Source organism: Fundulus heteroclitus, chromosome 18 (assembly GCF_011125445.2).
Source record: "Fundulus heteroclitus isolate FHET01 chromosome 18, MU-UCD_Fhet_4.1, whole genome shotgun sequence".
Taxonomy (NCBI): domain Eukaryota; kingdom Metazoa; phylum Chordata; class Actinopteri; order Cyprinodontiformes; family Fundulidae; genus Fundulus; species Fundulus heteroclitus.
This window is the reverse complement of record NC_046378.1, coordinates 34,852,270-34,880,257: the sequence shown is the minus strand read 5'-3', so window position 1 is coordinate 34,880,257 and position 27,988 is coordinate 34,852,270. Positions and strand designations below refer to the sequence as shown.

Below are 27,988 nucleotides of genomic sequence, written 5' to 3'. Positions count from 1 at the left end.
GGCAGTTGTATAATAATAATAATCATAATAATTACTACTACTAGTATTAATATTACCACAATAATTTCCATCAGGCTATTATGTTGGCTTGATTTGACCGGGTATAATTTTTGCTTTGTCCAATAGAAGGCTTGTAGCAAACTTCTACTTCTGCCTTTTTGAAGGCTTTCATCTTCGATAGAGACTATTTTAAAAGAAAGCTGAGCAACATCTGAATGTAATAATCTGCCCTGTATTTTATTAAGAGGGATCAGAAGAAAAGGGCCCGAACACAATGCACACTACACTTCCGTTTTGTCCATTTTTTTAAAAAAAGAAATAAAACTGTTTTATTTTCCTTCCACATCACAATTGCAAAATGTTGTGTGGATCGATCATATAAAATTCCCCCAAAATTATTATTGTTGTTATTATGGTTGCAGGGTGGAAAAAATGTGAAAAAGTTCAAAAGGGAATGAAAACTTTCTCAAGGCACTGTATTTAAAGGTAGGTGGGTGGGTGGTTGGGGAAGGTTGGGGGGTGGATGGGGGGTCAAAAGCAAACAGGATGTGTGGGCACATATAAGGGGTGAAGGCTCAAGTGGTGGAGGCAGGCATTCGGTGGCAAGTATGCTAAAATCACGAGGTGACTGATGTCCTACGGCTTCTGTGAAGCAAGCAGCACACAAAACACAAGAGAAGGATAGAAGGATAAGTCGATAAAAGGGAGAGGAGAGCCCACAACTATTTTAAGTTTAGGTAATAAACGCAGAGTTGGGGATAAATGTACGTCTCTTTAACAGAGCTTTTTTTTCTTTGTTTTTAAGAAGCATTTGTTAGACTAACAAGTTACCTCTTGCCAAGAGAAAGAGTTATATAGGATGGTCACACAGATTGCTCCTTGGGGAAAGAAAATGCAGCTCGAGGGGCATGGGCGGGAAAGCTTGTGTTGGAATACATTGGCTCGTTGGTTGGGTGCTGAGCGTAAGGATGCTGAGGCAAGAAAGTAACAGGAGGGTAGGTTGGAGCAGACTGAGACTCGGGGACTTGTTCCGGGTTGCAGGCTCGTTGGTAGCTCATGAATTCAGCCGGGTTCAACAGCTCTTCTGGTTGCTTCCCAGTTTCCTGCAAACAGGAGATAAACGATTAAGAAACGTAGCCTCTAATCATCATACATTTCTTTTTTTTTAATGGAGTAACTCTGTCTTAACAGCAGAGATTGGTTTCATCAACCAATTTGCTAACAAAGTCAGTGGGAACTGTGTGAAATATACATATTTGGTTTTATTATTCAATGAATAAATAAATATTATTGGAGGAGCTTACTACAGCACCAGATGTGGCAGAAATGTGACATATGTGTATAATTGGCCCCAAACTGTTTGCAATTAAGGGCCTATTGTTTACGAATAAAGAAAAAAACTGCAGATACAAATGGCAAAGCAAATTTCTAGAGAGTAAAAATGCTTTTTAAAGCAAGTCAAGGGAGTTCAATAGAGGCAAAAAAGGTTCAATCAGGACTCCTTTACATGGCCTTTGATTTGTTTATGAAATTTACAATTTTTAGTCATTTCTTACATTTGTAATTATACATGTTATTAAGGAAATCTGTGGCAGTCTGTGCTATCTTTTTTAATATCCCAGCGGGTACCCTGACCTATAATTCCTAAGTACAACTCAACATATTCCGCCAAATTATATCTGAGTAGTACATATCATCTTTGACCCATGAACGTGCATACATGCATGTCCTAACTCTGAGTTGCTGTGAAATTGTGATCATGTGCATAAGCCTGCTTCATATCACTAATCATAATTTGCTTCAGAGATTCCCCTGAATAATTAAATGAAATGCATTATTTGGAATATAGCAAACTAGCTAAGACAATACATGAGACTGCAAAAAAATAATAATAACCTTAATCGTCTCAAACTATATCATCCATCAGTGCACTCAAAGATAAAGCCAATCTTATTTCCAAAATCCCAATCAGAACCCACACTTCTCTATAAAGATATTTCAGATAGAAAGACCTTGCAGGGGTGGAAAATAGAATAAGAAAGTTTGGGATACAGACAAGAGGCGAAAACATGCATCAGCAGGCACAACATGTGTAGAAGGTCGTAATCAAGGAGAGAGACTCAGTAAAGCATAAATGCTACAGCCCCCTGAGACAAACCAAATTCAAGAGTGTTAAATGTTTTGGTGTTATATAAATGTTTGGTGTAGACTGTGCAAAGAAGAGTCACCACTTTCGAATATAACTCTGAGGTGGGAAAAATTAGTAGTTAAAATAGAATGCTAAAAAAAAGGGTTTTCTATATCATATCCAAAAGTGTTTCAATGGAAACTAAAACTCTTGACCTCCTGACACTGAACTCCCAAAGTTTAAATGACACTCAATGAGTCAAATTCACTGATTCTGCCTAGGAAAGCCCAGGTTCCGAATGAAGCAGCAGAAAAGTCCTTTCTAAAAATGTTAAAAAAAAACTTTGCCAAGCTTGGTTGTTTGACATTTTTTTCAAGGGATGGTAATAATGACTTTTATTCATTTATACTTCTGATTGTTTTTGGAGTCAAGTCGAAGATGCGTGGTAGGCATCAGCCATGTTGCTCGTTGATGACTCAGTCCGTTTTTGCTCACAGAGACGTATTGTTTGTGGTCAAATGTTACAGTGTTGAAAACAGTAGACGAATATTCGATCCAATTGTTGTCTTAGTAAGTTTTGAAACGATCAACTTCAGATAGATTTGGTATTTAAAACTCAATTGAATTAGTTACCTAGAATGGAACCATATAAACGCCTCAACAGTGCTGAAATCAAACCTGACAGTGTTACTTTGGGGATATTAGATTTTTTTTTTTGTAACAGTTCATAAATCAAATTATTTATAAATAACAAATAAGGACCTAAATTATAACAACAACTTAATCCTGCTGAGATTCACACTTCAATTTAATATTATTCCTTCCCTGCACATTTAGAAAAAAATGTGGTGTTGCACAGTGTTTCTTTTCAGATCCAATATAGTCCAAATCCATTGCGTCTAAACCCCAAAAATTAGAAGTTTTCACACAGCGGAATACACTGTGGCATCAAAGGAAATCATTTTGGAGATGATATTCTTTAAACTAAGACTAACCCCCAGTTGCAACTTAGAGAGCAACATAAGTCGACTTATTTATTTGCACAAAATCCCTGAGGTTTGATGTTTATTTTACATTTTGTAAACTAGCTCTAATTATATTCTACTTGTGCAGTGTTGTCAGATATTTTTTCCCCCAGATGTTCCATACTTTTTTTACTTTTTTTTGAAAGGTAACAAATAATCTACACATGGGTGAACAGGCATTAAGTGAACAATACCAATGCCTTTATTAGATTCAGTTTTATAACAACGTGTTAAGTAGGAGGAGAGTCAAAACAAAATACTTTGTTGACATCAGGAATGCCATTTGCTCCTCCGATTTTTTATTTTTTATTCATTTTTTTATATTTTGTTTTCACTAACAAATTTTTCAGCCCGCTGACTCACAATAGCATTAACACAATTACATAAAGTAAGGCTTTGGACTATAATTACAGAGTTTACAGACAAACATCTCCATGTGTGAAGGTTTCAATGTGGTGCTTTTTTACCGTCTGCGGGTAGGATGCTTGTACAACATCTATCCTTTGATAGAAATATATTCTTCCTGCTTGTGATCATGATATACTGCAAGTAGAAGTGTCTCTTTGCCAGCAAAAAGGTTTTATCTGACAGCTCTTATTGAATGGTTGAGCACACAATAGGAAAGTCCAAAGGAGCACAAACAACGCTGAGAAAGACGGTGACAGTTTTGCACAAGTCAGGAATGTCCCTCTCCCATTCTTCCAAAAAATAAAAAATTAAAACCTGCAGATTCCAATTGCATCAGCACAACCGCAGAATATACTCTTAAATATGTTTTTCTATTGTTAGATAAGATAGAATTCCACTGAAGGCCATATTTGTTGCTACATGTAGTAAATATATATAAAAACACGTCAAATATATTTAATGTTTATTGCAGTATCATCATCTCACACCGAATAATCCAGCCTGTCATTTAACTACATTTATTCAACAGGAGAAATGATCAAAATCAAGACAAACTTTGTACCAAATTTATTGGCCTCCTAGTAATCCCTATTAGTTCAATATTCTAAAAACATTTGTTTTATTTATAATTTACATTTAAAAGTTGATCAGAGTTTCTTGAAACTTCTAATTAGTAATCCAGGACTTTGTGTATCATACACAACACAGAAGTCCATTTCTAAAGCCACCGGCCAAAAGACAGTGAATGACGATACCTATCTTACCAACACCCTATGAGCAGGGTGGTAAAGCTCACTGCAATCACTTTCACTTGTCACCCAGGATGGAAATAACATTCCCTATAAACAATTGGTCCTCTCCATCAACAATGTCTTAGTCACGTGTTTCTCCTTTCAAATATAAAGGTATGGTGCCGAACTATTTCGGTTCAGCGTGTAACTCATGTTACTTCCTGGTTCCTGACCCAATCATGTGAGAGTTCCCAGGGTTCCCAAACAGAGCCCAGCATTTGGTATTTTATGTTGGCAATAACAGCAGTCTGCAGACGTAGAAGCCTGTAAGAGAGGCGGACCAGAAATAGAACAGAATACATAATATACCCATCGTGGGTAAGTAAATATTCAATAAGGTTTCACAGCAGCAAAGGACCGTTGATGAAATGGCTGTTGTCAGTGGCAGGTGTATGCGTTCTGGTTTGAAACACTGTTTCATTATTACTTATTGTTCCTTTAAAATATAATATGCCTATTGTCAAGTGTGGTGGACCTATGATGCTTTGGGCCCATTTCTCTTCCAAAGGCCCTGAGAACCTTGTTAGAGTCATGGTATTATAAAATTTTTGAAAAAAAGTAAATAAAAAAATAAAAAAATAATATATTAACCAGAAATGACCAAAAACAATAAATAAATACAACCTTTTCCCCCCGTTTTATTTTTATTTTTTTCTGTAAACTCAGTCCCCAGACCAAAGACTTGTGAGGTGAACTGAAGAGAACAAATAGATGAGCCAGGATGCTAGATAATGACGTAAGATTGTGCAAAAAGGATTAATCAAAGACACCGCTCTCTGAATGCTCCAACTCTATTCAGCTGTTGTAGAAGACCAAAGGTAGTCCCGCTGCCAACAGACTTTGAAAAAGTTTTGACAACAGGGGTGCCTGTAATTGCCCCACAGCTGATTTCCATGAAAAAAATACAGAAAACTCAGAAACAAAACTTTAGACTACACATTATGGTATCCCGCATTAATTCTTGACCCAAAAGTAGTCGGGAGAGGTAAAAGCAGAATGATAGGAATGATTTCAGGATATTTGGCAATGGTGAAGAGTGGCCATGCAAAAAAATAGAACAGGGTGAGCACGAGTGTGAAATGAAACTCACAAGTCTTCTTCAATCATCTCTACATCTACGAATACGATGATCCCAACTCTGAGAATGTTTTGTGAGGCAATGGAACAAAAAACAAACAAAAAAAAACAAACAAGAAACAATCTTTATCCTTCTGACAAATGATTGCATTCTTTAAACAAAGCATAAGAAATTACAGAAATGTATGTTTGATGGGGCAAGATTTGGGAAAAATATAAAGGAATGGATAAGCAAAGGAATGAGCAAACTACCCAATAACAGCTTTGGATGCTTGGTTAAATTCATACAGGTTTTGTTATAAATGCATTTAAAGACAAAATCCAAAAAAAGATGGATTTGGGATATGAAATGACAACATGAGAGAGAGATGGGGACATCAGCAGACTGGATCTGAGGAAGACAAAAAGGGGAGCAGTTAGCTTTTCGGAAGGTGAGCTGGTGTTAGCGCAGCAGGAGACATACACGTAAACTGCTCCTGACACAACCGCTGGAGAGACTGACTGAAGTCTAAAAAGCTTATTTGTTTCGGGTCACTATCAAGGACCACTCAACTTGCCTAAGTAAATTATCTTCTTTGTCAGGTTATTAATGCTTCTGCTTGCTGAGATGTCCTTTGTGATTTCAGGCAAAATTAAAAGCAACAGTCTGTGAACCAGGTTTGCCATTCTATAGGTTTCCTTGAAGACATTTGGGGTTTAAACCTACATATTAGACAAAAGTTTGGCTCAAAGATGTATTTGGCAAATCTTGCGTAATTAACTTTAAATGCACCTCAGTCTCTACCCTGAAGATTTAGAAACAAACCACAACATTCAACTTTTTTAAGACAGGTTTTTGGGGCCATAATATTTCTTATAGTTCTAAGAATAGTTTCAAAAGAAAACAATATGAAGGAATGCGACCTTTGAACAAAGCTACAAATCATCATTCTTTCCATATATAGCCTATAAGTGTTTGTGCCAAATCTAAACAAATCTCATTAAAGAAAAACTGCGCATATGATAATTAAAAACAACCTTTATGTCAACGTAGGAGTTTAATGTCTTCAACATTTCTAAAACGACCTGGAACATTTTCACAAGCCAAATAAGTAACAATTTCTCCACAATTTGACTGCATTCCCACCGTTTCTTACTTTTCCACATAAGTCGTTGGCTCTACAAGCTTGCATTATGTGGATCTAAACGGAGATCATTTTGCTAAACAACAAGTCTTGCTATATGACTTAAGTGTAGTATTTATGATGCTCTCCCATTAAATATATGCTGCATCTGTATTAGGTTGAACGGTGTAAAACTTGTGCCGTGCTACTGCGTCAGAATAGAAGAAATTACTGTCACATGTTTCTATTTCCATATCTAATAATTCCCTTGCCCTGACACTGGGGGTGTGCCAAGAGAAAGGTCACACACACTAGTGTTGTGGATGGGGTGTGCACGTCTCCAGCTGCTGAACAGATGCTCTTTTCTTTCTCCGAGGAAAGCCGTTCAAGACATGCGGCTGTTCGCCTTTTCTACCAAACAAGGGTTTTGACACTGATCTTAAACTAGCCAGAGAGTCGGAACCAGAGCAGCTCGATTTGATAGCAGATGTGTAATGCACTTTGCTGTCCTAGAAACCATTGAGCCAGGATGCTGCGTTTACTCTTGCAGGGCCGATGAGGATTGGACCTGAGCGCTGTGGTGTGTCCGAAAGAGTGGTTGATCACAACTGGGATGTCTATAGTTACAGCACACAGTACTGTATACTCAACAAATAGCAGGTTTTTACCACTTAATTCAAGTCACATGTCAATACTTTTCAATGCTGCAACCTTGAACTTTGCACTGATCGTTGCTCCATTACAGGAGCGATAACTGATTTTTCACCACTAGGTGGGGCTTGAGTACTGTCTGTGGACCAAAACAAGATGTGTACTGCCTGGTGCCACCTGCCACCCATTTCCCTTCCCCTTTCTTACTCGTTGCCTAGTTGTGTATATTTGCAAAGGATAAATTCACAGCAAAACAGCATTGCCCTTCAAAGGAACATGCCTGGTGAAGAAGTAATTAACTCCTAAGTTTATAATGCTGTTAGCAAGTGAACATTTTGATCTGGTGGGCGAGCCCCTCCGCCATCTTGTGCTATGCACCACTGCTCCTGTGGTGGCACTTTATGGGCAGGGAGGGGCTACGGCCTGAGTGGCAGCTGTTCACATGCACACACGGCCGGCCCGGCTATGTAAACAAGAGACTGGAGAACAACACAGAGTGTGTTGCGTGACCTTTTACCATAGTCCATCTAAACAGAAAACTTTAGATACCTATTTTTCAGTTTTCTATCTAAAATAATGAGATTTTTCTTATTGATCCTTTAAAGATTCATCATTCGGGATCTACGAGCCTGGTTTGCCTCCCTGTCTATTTTGAAATATAGTGCTTATTTTGTTTTTTTTGTTTTTTTTAGGGAGGGTGGGTAACAGAAGCAACACTGAGTGAGGTGATTTCGGTCTGTCAAGGAATCACCACTGTTCAAAAATGTATGCTTTTTTTATATTTTATAATAATAAACTTTCACTGCACGACTTAAATGACATAAGGAAGCGATTGCTATTGTTGAGGTAGAAAAAGGAAAATGGCTGCATAATGAGGCCATAATAGAAGCGTTTAGTGGAATTTAATTCTTCCCTTCATTTTTTGTGCTTAAAGCCTTATGTATTTTATTTCTTATTTTATACAATACCTACATCTTTTTACTGCCAGTTACTGCTCCAGTAATATTAAACCAGTTCACATATACTTCACATTAGTATGCTTTTTGTGTTTATTAGACTACATGTTCTGAAAAGGAACCAACAAATAAATGAGCAGTGAAGCACAAGGAAATAAAAATACATATTTGAGAACCTCTGTATGGAGCTCAGGCTGTGAGGAAATGATTTTAAAATATAGAAAGCAGGAAGCATAAATAAAAAGGTGCTACTCATGCACTGCTTTCCATGTAGTATGCTGACATCACTTGGAGACAGATTTTGTGAATTTTCTTCTGAACCGGTCCGTCTATGATTACGGCACATGTTTACAACGAAGGCACAAACACCATGAATCAATCCAGTTTTTGGCTAAATCAAATACAACTATTTTTCTTAAAATGTCAAACTAGTAACATGAATGAGACAACTTTATCTCTTCCTACTGGGATGACATTTAAAAAAAAATGTTTTTCAGTGGATGCAGGTTTAAGTTAAACTAGAAATATGTTCAGATTACCGGCTCCGTGAAATGAAAGAAGTATAATTTGGTTATGTGAGCGTTGCAGCAAAATGATAGCAGTACACTTTATAACCAAAATAGAAAACTAAAACCTGAAATAGAAGTCAAATCTATTTGTTTAACTCAGACATGTAGTTTCCCCCCCACATTCGTCAATTCTTTGATAGTTTTGAGGTAAGGCTCATTGAGCATGCAAAAGACTTGACACTATATTCCCATTTTTTTTATTTTTTTAGGGCAGTGGCACAGAAAAATCGAAAACCGCTCTGGATCAGATTCAGATTATTGGTGAAACTAAGCTCTCTTATCGCGGTTGGACACAAAGTCAGTCCTTCGTTCTGCAAGTGGGATTAAAAGGTACCCACCAGGATTTATTAAACCCCTAAAAGCTAATCAGTTCTCCCCATAATTCTACATCCTAAAGTTTTTGCCACCAAAATCCCCTTCCTAAACTGGATCGGGTATGCGTAGCATCTTCCCTTGGACCTAAAAAGTCATATCTGAAAAAAAAAAGAAGCATTCAGTCACATATGGTGGTGCTCAGAGGATAATAAGTGCATGGAGAATTATGGGGTTTAATTATAGAACAAACACAGAAGCAGAGTGAAGAGAGGATGTGAACATCTGAGGGAGAAGTAACCAAGGAGTATTTATGTAGGTGAGCTTGATTAGTGAAATGCTGCACAGGTGAGTAATGAGCTGATGACAAACAGCTGAGAGAGAGAGTTTCAGACGAAGGCACTGAGTAAAGCAGGAAACTAATAAAACAAGAAGAACTCTAGGATAACCAAAAATACAAACATCAGGAAAATCACTTATAAAAGACCAAAAGATGATTAAATTGTTATGTACAAAAAAGGATAACCAGATGAAAAAGGTTAAAATAAATTAAACTGATTTCCTATTTCATCTGTTGTTCTTTTCAAATTTTAGCCATTCATTTCCCGAGGTTTTTTTTCTTTATGTGCTCCCATCTCAAAAAATAAAAACAGTAATTCCTCTGTTTTTCCCCATGCTTAGTTCTCCTCTTTTTTTAATCTGTAAAGCATTTGGCAGGATTCTTTTCTTCTTTTCCAACTCTGCTTAATGCATCAAAATTGTTTGATGAAACCAGATGGCACAAGCCTTCTTTAACCTCATATTAAATTTTCGTGAATTAATTAAATTTTAATACCAAGTTCCAAACATTAATTGGCTGTTGGTAGTTACTTTATCACAGTGATAACCTGAATGTCAAAACTTACAGATTGTTGCCAATATAGTATTAAAATCAGTAAAATATACCTTTTCATCGTCGCTTAAAACAGATAAGTAATATTAAAATGCACTGTTTGGACACAGAAGAGCCTTTTTAGTCACACCTTCTGAACAGGAACCTCCACACGTGTGATTGATGATGTCTGTCACCACAGCATGTAGAAACCTGTCACTCCTACAGCTCTAAAAGTATATTTTTCTAAAGATACTTTTCTAATGAGAACATGTTGATGGATGAGTGGCTGCTAATTAGACACTGAACAAGGGGTGTAGGGAGCCTTTTTGATACAACGCTCATCAATGGAGGTTAAGCTGTGTTTAAGTTAGCAGGTGAACATGGTAATTATTTTCTAAAGCCAAACTACTTTTTGTTTTATTGGAAACTAACTGCTGATTAACGTTTTGAAAGCTACAGTATTGTAGTGAAGTTACCCACAATGAGCTAAACACAAAACTGCTAACAGTTTGTGGGTAACCCAAACGGGTGGTGAGGTGCAGTTGTAGTTGTCAGTCAAGAATGTTTTTTTTTAATTCTAATCTCTTCTTGCTGCTCTATACACTCATTATATGAGTTCTGTAGCCTTAAATATTGATTAATTAACAAATATCACAGTCACATTGTGCAGCATTTATTTTAAACCTCAACAGTAAAGGGTCATTGTGACTAAAGAGTGCAGGCTTCTGTTCTAAGAACTCCTCTGATAACAGGGTCATGCTTTGTTCACATGGCAGGATTTTAAAGTTGTTGGCTGATTTTCAAAAACCAGCAACACGCCACAAATGACGATTAACAGACCGGTTTGATCGTGCAAGTGTGTGGTGTTCGGTAAAGCGACAAGCACAGCAGACCACACACAAACAAATTTCACTCAGGAACATTCAGATGTCAGACGTGAAATCTAGTAAAACCCGTCGCGATTAAACGTGAGTTCAAAGTGAATAAACATTGCCGACGTGGGAAAGCAATGGTGATAGTTGGTGCGCTAGTTTTAACAGCGGAAGAATGGTACCACTTTACAATAAGGCTCCCCTATAGATGGCTAATAAATTATTTGTAGACATGTTATTAATTAATCTGTAAAGACTTTATAACCCATTCGTAAGCATTTAATATGTATTCATTATGGGCAACCAAGAGACAAACTGACCGGTTTGTGCTGAAAAGGTAGTAACTCAGTCTAAAATGTTTCATATAAGACACTCTAAAGGGAATATATAGTTGAACAGATTTGGCTCGCTATTTGGCAACAAACCGGTTGGTTTTGTCTCTTGCTCATTCTTAATTAGTGCATAATAAACACTGTAACGGGGCGCCCTGGGCCTTGGCTCTCTGAGCCAATGGCTGGATTCTGTTCCGGCGTAGCCCACGGATCCAGCCAGCTCCGGCTCCCAGGGGCTTCGGCGTTGTGGCTGCTGGGGGGTTTCCTGGGGCCCGTCTCTGCTCTACCCTCAGATGGGGGAGGCAGTTTTCCCTTTGTTTGTCCCTCTTGGGCACCTTTACTCTGGGGGTCCCTTCAGCATCTGGGGTTCTGGTTCCCCAGGCATCTGCCTCTGTGCCCTGGGGGTCGGGTCTTTGGCTCCTCACAACCACTACTGAGCATTTTTGTCATGGATAACCCTTACATACACAAGTGCACTCTCACAAACATCTACAGGTGCTTGGATTCAGGTACTTACAGATTACTTCTATACAGGAAACCCCTATTATTAGCTTCAGCTGTCACTTTATATATTTTGTATTAATTAATACTGTATATTCTTCAGTGATGCTATCAAGGTGTTGGTTGTTTGTATCTGTAATATTTTATCGGCTGGTTTTGCTGGTCTTTTTATATCTCTTTCTGCAAGTGTAGAAGCAGACTCAGAGGATGTTATATTGCTCTCTCTCTTTTCTCTCCTCTTTCTCTTTCACCTTTTCTTTCTTTTAGCATTTTGTCTCATCTGTTTCTCTCTTTTTTTTGCCTCTGTTACATTCCTGTTTAAGTGTCTATTGAACATGAAATAGTCCCAGAATAAAATCCAATAAAGCTTTTTTCATATATTAATCAAGCGGGGCACTATGGTGAAAGCAGTAAGGCTCCACTTGTGAAAGTAAAATCTGTTGGGCTCTTTTGGCATCTAGACACCAATTCTTAATTCCGCATTGCCAGAAAGGACACAAAAAGTGCATAATAAACTCTTATAAATGTCATGATTTGGGTTTTGTTTTGATTTATGTTTATCATTTGATCAGCTATTCTTGTCTTCCACCTCAGGTTTTGTTTCTGTTCTGTCTGGTTTTAGATTCTTCAGCTTCTGTACTGTTTTAATTTATCCGGTCTTTGTATTTAGTTCTGATCTCCCTTCGGTGCTCTGTGTAGTCTTAGTTTATCTTCTATCTTAGGTTCGTTCTTCATGGTTATTTATGTTCTAGGGTTGGTCTAGTGTCTGTTCCTTTCCACGTGTTTTCTGTCAGCTTGTTTCCTCCTGCAGCCTCTTTCCCCCCTCTGATTACATCCACCTGTTTCTGGTTAATTGGCTCACTCTCTCTCCTTTGTCCTCCTGCCTTTTTAAGCCTCCCTCCTCTGCCACTTCCCTGCCAGTTCATCATCAATTCTAGTCATGTCAGTTGTGTCTTTCCATGTCAAGTCTCCGGTGAGTTTAAGTTCCACATTTTTTCCTGTACTGTCTACTTCTGGATCATTTAAGTTTGCCACCTCCCAGTATGAGTTTTATGGACTGCCATTGTTTGTATAATTTTTGGATTAGGATTTGGACCTCTGTTTTGCCTTAATCTCATCATTAAATCCTGCTTGATCTCAAAACCTCTTTGTCTGGTCGAATTCTGGGTCCTCCTGTCTCTGAGCTTCATGACAATAACTGAATTATAAAGTGCTTGCAAATTAATCCAAAAACATATCTATACATTATTTATTACTGACTATAAGGGAAGCCTTATTGTGAAGTAGTGAAAACACTTTTATAAGGTGGTTAAAGAAGTGGAGACAGCGCGAACAAGGGCTCTACTTTTGCTACACTGATATAGAGGTGAGTAATTGTGTTTTTTTGTTGGATTATATGAAAGAAAAACTAAATCAGAGTAGTTCCTTTTGCCCTGCTGTCGAAAGCAGGGACGGGGTCACACTTGTTTGTAGCTGAAATAGAGAATTAAACATTATCATATTGAGGAATGGATTTAAATGAAGTTAAATAAATCATGATAAATTAATCATACATTAATCTTTGGTCATATCGCCAGCACTACATCCAAGTACTGTTTAAAGTTAAACATATTGCCTGGTACTGATGACACTCAGCCAGTCGCTTCAATAAAGGATTGATTCAACCTTTATTGCTGCTTTGTGATTCCAAACATACAACAGAGGTTAGCAAATGGGTGTTTTTGTGTTTTTATGCTGTTTAAAGCCTACGCAAGCCAGTGGGAGTTTTAAGGTAGTTTTTATTTTCAGCTATGCATTTTTTATATCCGCAGTCTTCTTCACCTCAGGCAGTTCCCGAGCAGATATATATGTTACTACATCAAACTGTGGGCAGTGAGCCCAGCCGTTTTGCTGATTTAGGTTATTGGCCCATCTCAACATGCATCGAATCTCTTGATGGGGATGTTAAATGCAAAGTAGATCTTTGAGTGAAATGTTCAAAGGTTTCGTTGAACTTTAAGAGCAAACCAGTACAAGGTTAGACTTATGCTTATAAGTGGGGTAATTTCAGACATGAAAAGTGTTGGCAGAGTGGACAGTGGAAAATATTCCCTGTGTATTCTCTCACTGAGCTCCTCATGCAGGAAATCCTTGTCTGTAAAATGATCTGTACTTAATAATTCACTGAAATATTCACTGGAGATACATTTAATTAGTTCTCATTTATTTAAAAAAAAGAAAAGAAAAGAGAAAAAAAATAAATTCAAGTTTTAATGCACCGTTCCAAAGCTACAGTCAAGGACTTAAAACAGTACTTGGTAAATGATCAGGATTGATTGTGGTCTGATGTTAATTACCGCACTTGATGTCTTTTTAGTTAATAACTCAAGTACTTTAAAAGTTAACAAATTATTCTACTGCTCCCCTATTTGTAACACAAGCATGTTTCAGTGTTCAGGTAAGAAATTGTAATGCTTAAAACTGAGACAAGTACACCTTAACTTTGGTTAGACAAACAAATCTAACCTGAAAATGTATGAGCTGTGTCTGCATGTTACATCTTCCTGAGGACTAAAAGGTACTCCAATTTAATACCTAACACATCCTTGTGTTTTACCATTGTTATACTGTTTGAGGCATAGTTTTACTTATTAAGCCTGGAGACCTTTTAAAAGTATACTCGCCTGCTTGGTTTAGACTAGCAAATTGATCTCATTCCAATTACCTATAGTTTTTTTATATATATATATAATTAAACTGATATTATAAGTCAAGGTTATATTTTTTATTCCATTTCCATCAAGATGCTGGATCAAAATTCAGATTTACATGTGAAGTTTATCAAAAATGCAAATATCTGTTCATCTATTGAAACCAGAAGTGGACCATGGTCATAAACTCAGATACTGTAACACAAAAAAGAAAAAAAACAAACAAACAAATATGTGAGATAACACCAACATATGTCTTAGTTAAGGCTTTGATACAAATGAGCAACGCTTTCCCCCTAACTGTTTGTCAGAACCATAAAATTACTAAAAAGATTTGGACGCAGTAATTTCATGTCACTATCTAATTCATCAATAACTGAAAAGAGAAGCTTAATTGGTTTGATTTACAGGGATATTTAATATGAGATGAATTTCCTGCATAAATGTATCATATTTGTTTTGTATTAAGTCTTGTACCTAATATTAATGTCTAATGATGTTAAGAATCTCCAAAATATGGACAATTATAAAAAGACGATCATAGCTTTACTTGTCCAACATGATATTACTTTACACAGATGCCGTCTAATGTTTCAGTCGAGCAAATGAGTAAATGTTGAATTTGTGAAACAACAGTTTGCAAGGAAAGAGGAGACACATCCTGCAGCAGGGCAGGTATTCCGCTTTCAGACAAAGAACAGACAATGACAGCTGATTCACACGTCTCCAAAAAGGACTTTCCAATTATTCCATGATAAAATAAAACAGCCAAGTTACATAAGCTTTTGGTATGACAACCTTTATGGGTTGCTGTCAGTTTATCTTCTGTAAACAAATCATAAAGACATCCCTCCAAAAACCAATAACAAAGGCAATTATTTTCTGTTAGAGAGTTACAGAAACCAAAAATCAGCTTTTTCTGTGGGGAAAAAAAATCCTTGGGAGGTACACCAGTATACCAGTGTGTTTCTATGTGATTCTGCTGATAAACACAAATGTGTGAATTGACCCAAGAGACCAGGACTGTTATTAACCGAGGAATGTAACCATGTCTTTTATTCCTCACTGCAACACGAGCATCATGTTTTATTTTTATACCCGAGTAGCCACTGCAGCTGCAGTGTTTGGTTGAATTTCTGGTCGTCTCTTGTGGTTTTCCTACATGTTCCCTACATGTCTCACATATGACTAGTCGGTTAAGGTGAAAGCACGACAAGACAACTTTGCTAAAATAAGAAAACTACTCATCCAAACGACTACAGACTCAGACCAGAACTTCCTCAGGCCCTCAGCAAGACTTCCACCAAACTCGAAGGTGAAGGACCAGTGAATACGACATTTACAAATTCCTAAAGTCCTAAAGGCAAGGAGTGAATTTTTTAGCCCCCAAAAGTCAATCTGTAATTAATGTACAATATATTTACCTTCCAGTCAGATCAGAGGTAAAAGCGTTTGGATTTCTGTCCCATTTTGCACAAAAGCAACACACAAAAACGAAGAACTAAATGCATACATTTAATACTGAGGGTTAATCTAAATGAAATCTGGTTCACCTTAAAGCAATTTTAAATACCAGTACATTAAGTAGATAACTTAACCTTGGGGGAAATAAAGCTCAAATAAGTTTTTATATCTGATAATGTAATAATGCTGTCACAGTAAAAGGATGCAAGGGAAATACATAATTAAGACGTTGCTGATCTCATTTCACTGATTATGTTTAAGTCACCAGCCAAAACTTAACTTGTCAACCTCCTTGTCTCAGATATGTGATTTTTTTTTTTTTTTGTTCTCATGTGCTTTATATGTACGGATAATGCAGTTTTGTACAAAAAAAATCAATTTAATAGTGTGACCTAATAATGTGGGTCATATTTAAAAATACAAACAGTATCTTTGGCAAGCTGCTGATATCCTCTAGTTTGGGTGATTTTCCTCTACTCTACCTCTTCTTTTTTTAAGGTTTCTTTTCATGCTCTTCCCAATAAGGAGAACAGAATAAAGTTATTCTCTGAAGGAGACCTCTGGTATTTACACAAACGAGGACGGTTTCAAAGTACATGTTAAACGAAGATGATCTTTAATCAAAAGCACAAAACAGTAACCTGCCTCCAGTGAATCTTTGCTGTGGACTTTGAAATAAGAAAGTAGTTCTTGTGTTGTCCGGTCGTGATGACAGTCCGCTCATTTGTCTGTGTAGCGGCATATTAGCTGCACAGTAAAATCAAATGCAAATAGCGACCGACAAGGTAAGAATGATCTGTAAGCACTTTGAGATTACCGTGACGGTCATTAACTGCTCACTATGCTACTGTTAGCGTCCACTTTGGGGTTTCCAATTTGAGCAACACCAAAGGGCCATTTTTTTCCTATAAATTGGGACAGATTTGCTAATCTCAACTTGAAAATCTGCAATAAATGGACTCATTGGATCTAAACAGGGCGATTTTACACTGTACTGCTGAGATTCTTTTTGTTAGCACTATGACCAAAACAACATGTGAGCCACACCTCAATAAGGACTACTAGACAGACATACAAACTAGATTATACTTTGTTGAAACAATGAATTTGTGATTTGAAAGAAAAAAAAAACTTTTGTGAAAACAAAAAGAATTTTTAAAACCACTAAGATATTGTTTTCTATTTTGTCATGAATCCTGGCATTTTAATTAAAAATAATGCCCCATTTGAACAGTGCATGTGTTTTGGGATTATGGGTGTAGAAATCAAAGTGTTCATCTCTGTCAGGATGGGGTACTTCACTTTTGCCGTATTATTACTGTTTGTGGTATTTATACGTTTTATATTCATATTTGCACTGGGAAAGAAATTGCGAAGCACTTAAATTGTGCCTAAGTGGTCAGACATTTACTAGCTGAATTATTCCAAAAGTTGGTCACCCCTTTGGTTTCATGGTCCGTTTGAGAGCATTTCAATCAGCAAAAACATATCATTTCAAAGTAATGCTTGAGATCAAATAATTATATTATTGGGCCTCCTCTGGAGACAGTAGCATTTGAGAGCTAGGGCAATTGTGCTGTATAATGTTCCAACATGTGTAAAATATATATGGCTGCCTAGTGTACTTTAGTGATCAACCTGTGTTTGCTACAGAGTAAATATGTAGAAAAGCGCAGCTGGGGCAACTTTTACCGAGAGCAGCATGTTTTCCTTTTTATTGGAAATGGATAGCAGATACGCCATAATGTGACAGAGGTATTAGCTTTCCACAAAATGTTGATAAAATATTTTCTCTTTCCCAGGAACCAAGCATGATGCCTTGTCTCAAACACTCATTACTCCACATACGTATCTAAATTAAAACAATCTAAATTAATGAAGCAACTTTTTAAAAACCAGGGATTCAAAAGATTTTGTCCGATGATTACACCTGCAGGGTAGGTAGGGTATAAGCTGATATTAGACTTTAAACTATTAGAAACTTACTTCGCAAAAGAATCGAGGGATTTTTTTTTTTAAGGCAAATGGATTTTAAAACACAAACCTGACCCTTTCAACATGGTTTGCCATGATATTTATGTCTATGAACTGCAACCAATCAACTGATATTGACTACTTGGTGTCAAATAAATGAAAACCCTAAAACATGCATTTGTTTTTTTATCTATTTACAGAAGAGATTTTTTTTTTTACTTTAATGCAAAGAAGGACTGCATTTCACATGCAGGACAAACTTAGAAAAAAATATCTTTACAGTAGTGAGAGTTAACACCTCAAGCAGTATGAAAACTTTACAATGTGGAAAAGATTATGAACTGCCTTTCTGGTATCAGATTAGCAGTTCTATTTTTTTTTGTCTTCTGGTAAATGCTGCAATGATGTTTACCGTTATCTTTCCAGGGAAAGGTCACTAGAAATGAACACTAAATATTTGAGAGAAAATACATTTTCTGTGATGAAACATTTCTGTCTTGTTGAGCAAAAGAGAAAATGAGTTGATGCTTGGGTGGCAGGGAGAAGTTTGTTGATTAGGAAAATAATGTGAATCACATGCGATCTGTCTTCCAACAACATCTCAGCCCAGCTTATGATCTATCACCGATTTAGTAATGAGGCATAATAAAGAACTCTTCACCATAATTACCTAAACATCAAGCTGTTTTTTGGAAGAAGTGTTTTCAAACCCTCGGGCAAAATTCCACTGACATGTAGAATCTACACAAAGCCACAAATCTACGTCTTTGGCACAACAAGGTGTCCCAGCAACTTTGACATTCCACCGTTTTCGTATTTAAACACGTGCATACACGCACGCTTCTCTGTGGCGCAATACACCCAGAGTATCCGTGCAACGAGAATGTGCATTGAGCCTGTATATGATCATTATGTCCCCATCAGAATTAGAGCATGCTGCTTCTCTGCTAATTATTAAAACTGCTACAAACAATTGGTGCAGTTGCAGCTGAGGTGTCGTCTCACACACAGCTCCTAATTGGCCTTTTTCTCCAACAAGTCTCCACCTGCAGCTGCTGATTTAGCTGTGAAAAGTTTATTTCTATCACTTTCTGCCACCTCTGGTCTGTGCTTAGGGCTGCTGGAGGCATTTCTCCATTTTAGTAGTTTCTCTTTGTTGTAACAGCAATGCAGTTTCACCTACATAACACTGTCTACCCTAAACATTTCCAATGTGCTGTACACTGATAGTTTACCCAACAATGTGTTAGAAATACAAATCTCACATTAGGGAGATTTCAGCAATCATCACCTCTTCACCTCCCTGCGACATCTGGGGTAAAAAAATGGACCACGTGCTTCAGGAGACTATGTTGCCAAGCGGTGAAACCAATTAACAATACATAAAACGCATGTGGAAAATATCCAGGGAACCTAAATGGACATTGTTACCCTCAATCTATCTTTTAAAATGTTTTCTTTGAAGTTGCAGGTTGTAATAAAGTCCCTGTGTTCCGTAAATAAATCTGTTCCGTGTAAAGCAGCTGACTGACACGTGTTTTCTCTGCATTGTGCCGTTTTATTATTTAGAACAGCTAAGGGACATGATTCTATTATTATTCTTCATGCGTGTCGAATAATTTTTAAATGAACTGACTTTCGTTTATGCCTTCATTATTGATAGCGCAGAGAGGAAGTTTGAATTTATCATAGCTGTCACGCTGAATCAGCCAGTCATAACGCAGCAAATAATTAGAACTTCTGTAAGCAGAAAACAAAGAGTCTCCTGGCAACCAGCGGCTGTGTTCAAGGAGATCCACTTGATGTGTGCTTCTTTTTTCAGTTTTTTCTCCTTTCCGGAGAAAAGAATCAGATCCAGGTCAGCTGAGAAACGTGACTTGAGTGTCAGTGCCTCCATACTTCTCAGCACATCTGATTCCAAAGGCCAATGGTGGAAGATCCGTCATGCTGTGGGGCTGTTGTTTTTTTTTTTTTTTTTTGTTTTCTTCTTTTACTCAAAGGATCCCAGGATCTTCGTTCAAGATCATGTCATGATGAACTCTTTGAAACACCACAAATTTTCAACCAGTTTTTTTTTTTTTGGTTTTGCTTTGATTTTATTATTTTTATTGCTGCAGCCAAATCTAGGGGGGAAACGACCCACATCAGGAAATAACAAAATCCCCTGTGGCACATTTGTTGACACCCACAGAGTATCTATCATAACAGTAATCAATTAGTTCCTGTTTCTCCAGGGTAAAAATATGAAATGGCATGAAACTCATTTCTCTAAGCCTGTCTACAAAATGGTAAAGAGGAAAGGACATGCCTTTCAGGTGAAGCAGATCTTAGCTGATCTTCATAATTACATAAAAAAATTGCTTCAAGAAAATAGCTACTTGCCTTCCCCCGTTTACAGTTACAGTCAAAGAAATACGTTTTGAGTTCAAAACAAGGTTGTCCTACCTTCAAAAATGTTAATGTGTGGAGCTTAATAAAACTTACTGGAAGTAACTGGGACCATGTCGTTTAGTAAGATGAGTCTAACAAGAAGCTCCAGAAGCAACAAATGCTTCAGTGTGAAACAAAAAATGTGTAAATAAAAGTTTTATCCCCATTGTTAAATATGATGGAGGATTCATCAGGGCTCAAGTTTACCACCCTGGGACCTTTTTTTTTTTAAATAAAAATCAGCTGGACTATACCAGCAAACTGCAATGGGTCATAATCGGGTATTTCAACAGGGTGAGGATCCAAAACCTAAGGCCAAATTTACACAGTTTCACCTTCTTCCATGGCCATCATTGTCCACAGATCTAAGTTCTATAGAAAGCCTGCGGGCTGGCCTGAAGAGAAGAGAGCAAACGAAAGAACCCAGGACTCTGGGGGATCTAGAGATTGTGCGAAAAGGAATGGTCAAAGACCCCTAAATTGTTTTGTACTCTTTGTGAAACAGGAGAAATGACCAAGTGGTGTCCAACTAGCAAACGGGGTTTAAAGACGTGTGTCATTAAGTATGACAGTGATACTGAAGAAATGATTGTCCCTTGATGTGAAAGACTCTTCTCCATGAAAACATCAAGAAGTATTAAAGGTTATGGTCTTTATAACATTTTGTCAGTGTGAGAATGCTTTTCAAATTTAAGACCTTTTCCACATCTTTAACAGTAGTGCAAATAAGCGTGTGTGTGTGTGTGTGTGTGTGTGTGTGTGTGTGTGTGTGCGCGGGGGGTGGGGGGTTGCTGTGACAAAACACAATGTTTCCACCGTACGTCTCTTAAAATCCCTGATCTAAAGCAATCAGATGCTGTCAGTAAGTGAATACAGGTGTTTGGATCCAGGTTACAGACTCACTTCCATACATAAAACCATTATTATCTTTAGATTTCACTTTATACATGTCGTATTAATTAATACTGTATATAATTCAGTGATGGTATCAAGGCGTTACTTGATTGTGTCTGTAATACGTTATCGGCTGGTTGTGCTTTTCTTTTTACATCTCTCTTTGCAGGTGAAGAAGCAGGCAGAGGATGTTGTATCATTGTCTCCCTTTTCTCTCCTCTTTTCTTTCACCATTTCTACTTTTTTTCTCTTCTACCTTGTTTTAGTGTCCATATAACATGAAATATTCCCAGCATAAATTATAATAAAGCTACTTGCATGTATAAATGAAGCGGAGCACTATGGTGGTGAAAGTGGTACGGCTCCACTTGTGAAAGTAAAATCTGTTGGGCTTTTTTTTGGCATTAAGACAACAATTTGTATTGCCACACTGCCAGACAGGACACTATAAAAAAAGTAGGTGAATACCTGATCAGGTTTTAAGATTGTTAGTTTTGTGTATAAAACAAACAAACAACAAAAAACAAGAAAAAAAAAAGATGACTATATAATGTATTTAGTAACTCTGTCTACCAACCAGATGTTCTTATAAAGATGGCTGGAGCCACCACTCAAACACTGGAAAGCTTTAAGAAAAAAAAACCTGAAAAGCTATTTGTTTATTTTATCTTCCTGATGTAATCATGTTGGTTTAAATCTGTTTTTTTAACTCAATTTATATCTCAAATTGTTATTATTATTTTAATCTAAATTATTGTCTTATTGTTACAATATTTTGTGTCTTGCTATATTTTACCTTGCTGAACAGTACTTTGGTCCAACCATTGTGGTTTAAATGTGCGTTATAAGTGATTTATGCAACACTAACATGTTTTTTTCAAAAATGAAATGTCTTCCTGTCTTCAGGCCTAATAGTGTATTTTATTTGTGCATTTTCTTCTTTTGAATCAAACTATATCAGAAAGAGAAAAATCTCAGTTCCAAACTCTTAGCGGATTAGAAACCTGTCTACCGCGTCTACCAACAGGATCGTTTATATTACTTTACGTCCCATTTCCACTGCATGTGTATAAAGTAGATTTCAAGTGTTGTTGAGGAGCATGTTCATGTGTGATGGAGGGATTTCTCTAAGCTTTCCTGCAGGGTTCAAATGACATATCAGGGCATAATCTGGTAGATGAGGGCATGTTTTGCTCCATTACTAATCAGGGTTTTCAAGAGGGTCCAATCACTTGAAGAACACATTTAAAATATTAGTGACTGTTGAGACAAACACTGTTTTACATGAAATATCTTCATTATGCACCATATTTGTTAGAACAGCTACTGCCAAGGCCTTTTGGTGAAATCTACTCACTGATAATTTTTTGACAGTTTGTCAAAAACTGAAAATACCATGGTCAGGGTTTTCTATTTATGTACTATTTTGTTGTAAATTGTTATTTATTAAAGATTTCATCTACAAAAAATAGAAATGATGTGAAAAAAAAAGATTAAATCTACCGTCAAAAAGCAAGCTTCACCATGTGAACACCTCTGATTACATCATATAGGGCAACTGACCTGAGGTCCTTTCAGTACATTAATTTTAATTGTTATGTTTTATCTTTTTTAATGTTTTAATATAAATCCCTTCTTCAGAGATGTTGTATTTGTATTTTTTGATCTTGTATTTTGCATAATTGGAGGAAAACATTCCAGCTGTTAGAATACTGCATGGATTACAGGGAAATGTAGCAACGAAGCACATGGAAACGGTGAATAAAGAGGACTAGGGCAGATGGGAAAGTCCAGATTATGTTGTCAAAGATCTCCAGAGATCATGTTGAGCCAAATTGTTATAAGAAATCCACACGGTCGGCTCGATTCATCGCAACGCTTTGTGCAGGCCTGCTGCATCACCCACTCCTTTGGTTCCACAGCCAGGTTTATGATAAACCTAATCCCACCAATTAGCCTCACTGTGTGTGCACCTGCAGTGCAGACTATGCAATCAGCATATTTCAGTCAGTGCCAGAGGGGAAAAGTAAGAAAATAATCCCATCACTCAGCACGCAGAATAAGAAGAGTTGTTCAGGCGAGCTAAAGTAGTCTGACTTCAGACAACATGCAGTGTCACAGCAGTGGTGAACCACGTAACTGTTTACAATAGCTTTGAAATGCATTCTTACCCCTGCAGCTTTTCCACTTTTTGTCATTTTTTTAATTTTTAAATTTTTATTTAACCTTTATTTAACCATTGAGATTCAGAATCTCTTTTACAAGAGAGACCTGGCCAAGGTAGCAGCCAAATCACAACAAATGCATACATAATAAACACCAAATCCACAAAACACTGTCCAGATGTTTATTTAAAAAAAAAACATCATCGCACATCTTATCAGGGTCCATTTTTCTCAGTCTGCTGGGTTTTCCTACTGCTCTCCAATCTGCATTGTTTGTTGTTATTTCAACTTTTAACTTTATGTTCTCTGTCTTTTTTCTTTTCATAGAAGGTATGCCTGGTCTGGTGTTCTGTTAGCTGTGACTACTACCATCTAACATAGAAAGTACTCCTGGGTCAATGTGAGCTTCTGTGCTTTCTGTGTCTCTGCTCTGTCTTCTCTAAGCCCCAGTGGGTCGAGGCAGATGAGCGTTCACACTGAGCCTGGTTCTGGTGCTGCTGGAGGTTCTCCTCCCTGTTAATGGGGAGTTTTCCTCTCCACTGTCGCTTCATGCATGCTCAGTATGAGGGATTGCTGCAAAGCCATCAACAATGCAGACGACTGTCCACTGTGGCTCTACGCTCCTTCAGGAGGAGTGAATGCTGCTTGGAGAGACTTGATGCAACCTGCTGGGTTTCCTTAGAGAGGAAACTTTCTGACCAACCTGGAGGATCTGATGGAGTCTGACTTTGTAAAGAGCCTTGAGATGACATGTATCATGAATTGGCGCTATATAAATAAAATTTAATTGAATTTAATTGAATCTTTTACCTTAACCCCCTAAAAGTATGCACCACTTTCTGTTGGTTTGTTCCAGGAAATCCTAATAAACTAAACTGAAGTGTGAGGTTGTAACTGTATGGAAAAGCTCAGGGGGTATAAATACCATTGCAATGCACTGCAGGGTAGAAAATGACATTTAGTCATTTAATTAGTGGTAAATAAGTACAAAAAAATCACGTTCACATAAGAAAATATCACATATAGATTTGTTGATGTTGAGTTCTGAAGACATTCATTGTCATTGTCACCGCTTGCTTCAGTTCCACCATCTGCAGCTTCATCCACCATGGCTTTGGGATTCGTCAGAGCCAAACAAGCTCAAACACATAAAGCTGAGCCCTCACAATCCAAATGCTACACGAGTGACACAGAAGCTGTGCTGAAATCTGTCGATATGATGTAATCAACTTAAAAAACATAAAAAGCAAAATACACATACAGTTCTCTTTAACTGGAGCTTTAATTAAAATCTTTGAATTTCATAAAATCCTTTCCAGGAAATACTTTTGTCTTTATTCAGCTAATTTTTTCTATATATATATATATATATATATATATATATATATATATATATATATATATATATATATATATATATATATATATATATATTATCAGTGCATATTGGTTTGTGAAGAAATTGCACCACTGAATTGTACCTGTAAGGCAAATACTGTCTTGAATCCCTGAAGCTAATTCTCTTGTGAAAAAAATATCTTCTCTGAACTCTCCCAAAAGTTTTTTTTAGGATTAGAGCGGCAGATGTCACGATCTCTGACAATACCATGCTTTTGGATTTTCGCTCCACACTCTGTCTTTTGCACATATGATTCACACCCTTTCTGCTGGAGACACTTTGCGTTTTAAAATATCCTAAAAAAATATATATATATATATATCTGCTTCAAATAAACTTTCTGCACAGCAGCAAGAGGAATATCAAAAGGGGGACCAAGACCAAAGAGGAAAGTAGAAATGGGAACCTTGTGGAAAACATAAAAGGAAGTCAATGCGAGTGAAAGAGGGCATGAACGGAGGGTTGGAGTGCATCAGTCTGTGTACCTTGAGGCCAAAGTCTGAGGGGAAAAGGCCTATAATGGCATGCGCTAGTGTGAGCTAGGCTGGATGGTTGCATACTCGACAAGGTCCCCAGGGCCAGTGTGAGCAGAGCTTCGTGGGCTGGGAGACGAGGCCAAAGCTGCAGTATCCAGCTCCGCATACTGGACATCGCAGTCCTTGTGGCCCGAGTTCTGGAGACAAGAGAGGTGAAAGGTGTGTGAGGAGTGAGGCAGCCAAAATAATGTCAGAGTGAGAGAGACAGATAGCCTGACAGAGAGAGACTGACAGAGAGTAGGATGGGGAAAAAAAGGTGAGAAACAATGATGACTGAAGGTGGGAGTGGGGAATTTAGAGCGTGTGTTAGAGAGCAGAGCAAAGAAAAATGTGCTGGCACAGAACATATACAAAAAATGATGTCTGAAAATTATCAAAAGTGACAAGCCAACAAGAAGATGGAGATGTTGCACAGAAAAACATAAAACACACAAATCAAAACGGAGTGATAAATAAAAGGTTAGAGATGGAAGAGGCTCTTTGTGCACGGTGACAATTTTGGCTTTTACGCTTTTCTTGAATAAAAGAACTGTTCAATTAAAGTGTTTTCATACACACTCGGAGCTGTGTCTGTACACTAATGTGCGTCTCTCCGAATTTATGCAATGTTTAAAGTTGATGAGCATGAAAATGGAATAAACAGAAAATAGACCCTGGAACTAAACAAGTAAAGCAGACACTGGCTGCACGCAGCTCAAAGGACTGAATTATGGTAAACGCATGTCCTCACAATCTCTCAAACCACAAGGACTGTAATTTATGCGCCTCGATCACTACCGAATTCAGCCATCATGCTTGTTACCGAGGTTGCTGTGCAAAACATGGAGACGTGCCCAGAAGCGTTTTAATGGACATGGCTGGCTGGTTTCTTCAATATTCTATAAGATTGGCGTGCATGTATAGACTTCAGGCTGCGCCTAATCACTGATTGTGAAAAACAAGCCGGATGATTGATTAACGGATCGAGTTGATGCACATCTGGCCAAGTCGATGATTTTGCAAATGGCCTGAACAGAATGATCAGTATGTAACAATGGAAGTGCAAAAACGGTTTATCCCATCGTAGGATAGATTACAAGAGAAATAACCTTTATTGTCGCTTAATGAGGAAATCCAGGTATACCAGCAGAAGCAAAGGGATTCACACAAATGTAAAAACTACGGAAAAGGGAAATTTCTACCATTAGAAAAAAATCAAGTGCAGTTGTTATAAAAAAAAGCATACAACTGAGTAGAATATTTTTTTAAATGTACATGTGCATGTTTGTTTGTGCATAAAATACAACAGAAATATTGGACAAGAAATGGAAAAAAAAAACTGTGCAAACAACTGCAGGGATGCAAACACATATTGAGTCTATTGTGAGCAGTGATGGTTTTAGAGTCCAACCCCTCAGTCACACTTCCCACCGGCTCCGTGACGCTGCGGAATGATGGACGGCCCTCCTTAGTCGACCATTAGAAATACGGATCAAATACCTTAAACAGCCAGAGGTCCAGTGGAATGGTTTAAAACCAAGGCCCAGTCAGACTTTAATCCAATCAGGTGACAAGTTAGTTATTTAACAACACAGAGCAACAGTAAACAGACAGAAAGGCTTTTCAAAATAGACTGAGCACTGAAAGGGATTTACACCAGATGCACATCCACTCATCCACATTCACAAACACGGACACACTCATCTACCTATAAGTAGTAACCCAAATTGTGGTTGAGTGCCTTGCCCACAGGCATCTCAGCAGGACAGGAGGAAGATGGAAGCAAATCGACAATTTTCAGATTGCACAACAACTGGTCTACTCGCTGAGTCACAAATGTGGAGATGAATCTTCATATATCCGTCATTATCAACTCTTAATATGGTTCTTTTGTCTGGAGAAGCGAAAACTGCTGCAGAGAATTACCTCCAAGTTGAAGGAACTAAACATCAATCATATCAGTCATATGTACAACTGAATAGGGCCTTTTTATAAGATGCTTTTTTTATATATGAAAATGCGTCATATAAATGACAAAGATGAACTTTGAGTTCATCTTTGTCAGTGAAAACTAACCGTGCACATCCCCCCTGAACACGCCATCCCTGCAGCCCCACCTGCTGGCAGAATCATACTGTGGGGACTCTTGGCCAGCAGGGACAAGGGCTTATCGCAGAAGCAAAAACAGAGCAATTATCTGAGAAAATCTGTAAGAGGCTGCAAAAGACCTCAGAACAGGACAGAGGTCCACCTTCCGGCAGGACGAGGACCCTAACATACAGTCAGAGCTACAATGGAATAATTTAGATGGAAAAAAAAGTTGTGTTTAATCATTGCCTAGTAAGCTAAAACATTGTGGATAAGACTCCACAAATCCATAATTATGAATGCTGACTATTTTCATTTTTGTCTGCAGAGCAAAGAAATATCACCATGCAGAAAAAATGCATATTATTTGTATGTAGAAGTAAATTGGGTGTGTAAAGCACTTCATGTAAAATCCTGGTAATCCTTTTTTTCAGTTGAAAGTTTTTTTTTTTTACTGCCCTTGTCATTCGTGCATCTGCTGCATATGGAACCTGGCCTTCATACCTGGTGAGCCAAAGAACATGTGACAGACTTTGTGAGAGGATATGTTCCAACACAAGACATGTTTTTGAACCCCAAACTATTAATTCTTAATGCACAAAACTGCTCAGATGCTTTATGTGCCTTAGGCTTTTTCCACAGTAGCAAATGTACAAACAGAGCTTCTTTTTTTTTTTTTTTTTCCCACAGGCATGTGTGGGTGTGGGTGTTTGTTTTGTCTTATCATCCACTCCAAACCCGTTTTACTTGAGACCTGAGCACACCTTACA

The 27,988-nt window shown here is 37.6% G+C and overlaps 1 protein-coding gene across 5 annotated transcripts in view; it reads right to left on the bottom strand.

The window, feature by feature from the left end:
• Positions 1 to 784: 784 nt before the first annotated feature.
• nectin1b (nectin cell adhesion molecule 1b) overlaps positions 785 to 27,988 on the bottom strand; it is a 263,771-nt gene continuing 236,567 nt past the window's right edge. For 2 of the 5 annotated variants that reach the window (XM_021319367.2, XM_012868272.3), the window contains one exon: positions 785 to 1,103. In XM_021319367.2, the coding sequence (XP_021175042.2) occupies positions 864 to 1,103 (240 nt within the window). In that variant the 3' untranslated portion in view covers positions 785 to 863. Of the gene's footprint in view, positions 1,104 to 1,160; positions 5,491 to 25,100; positions 25,289 to 27,988 lie in introns of those variants that run through there. The other 3 variants (XM_021319369.2, XM_021319368.2, XM_036149602.1) reach the window with 3 other exon arrangements.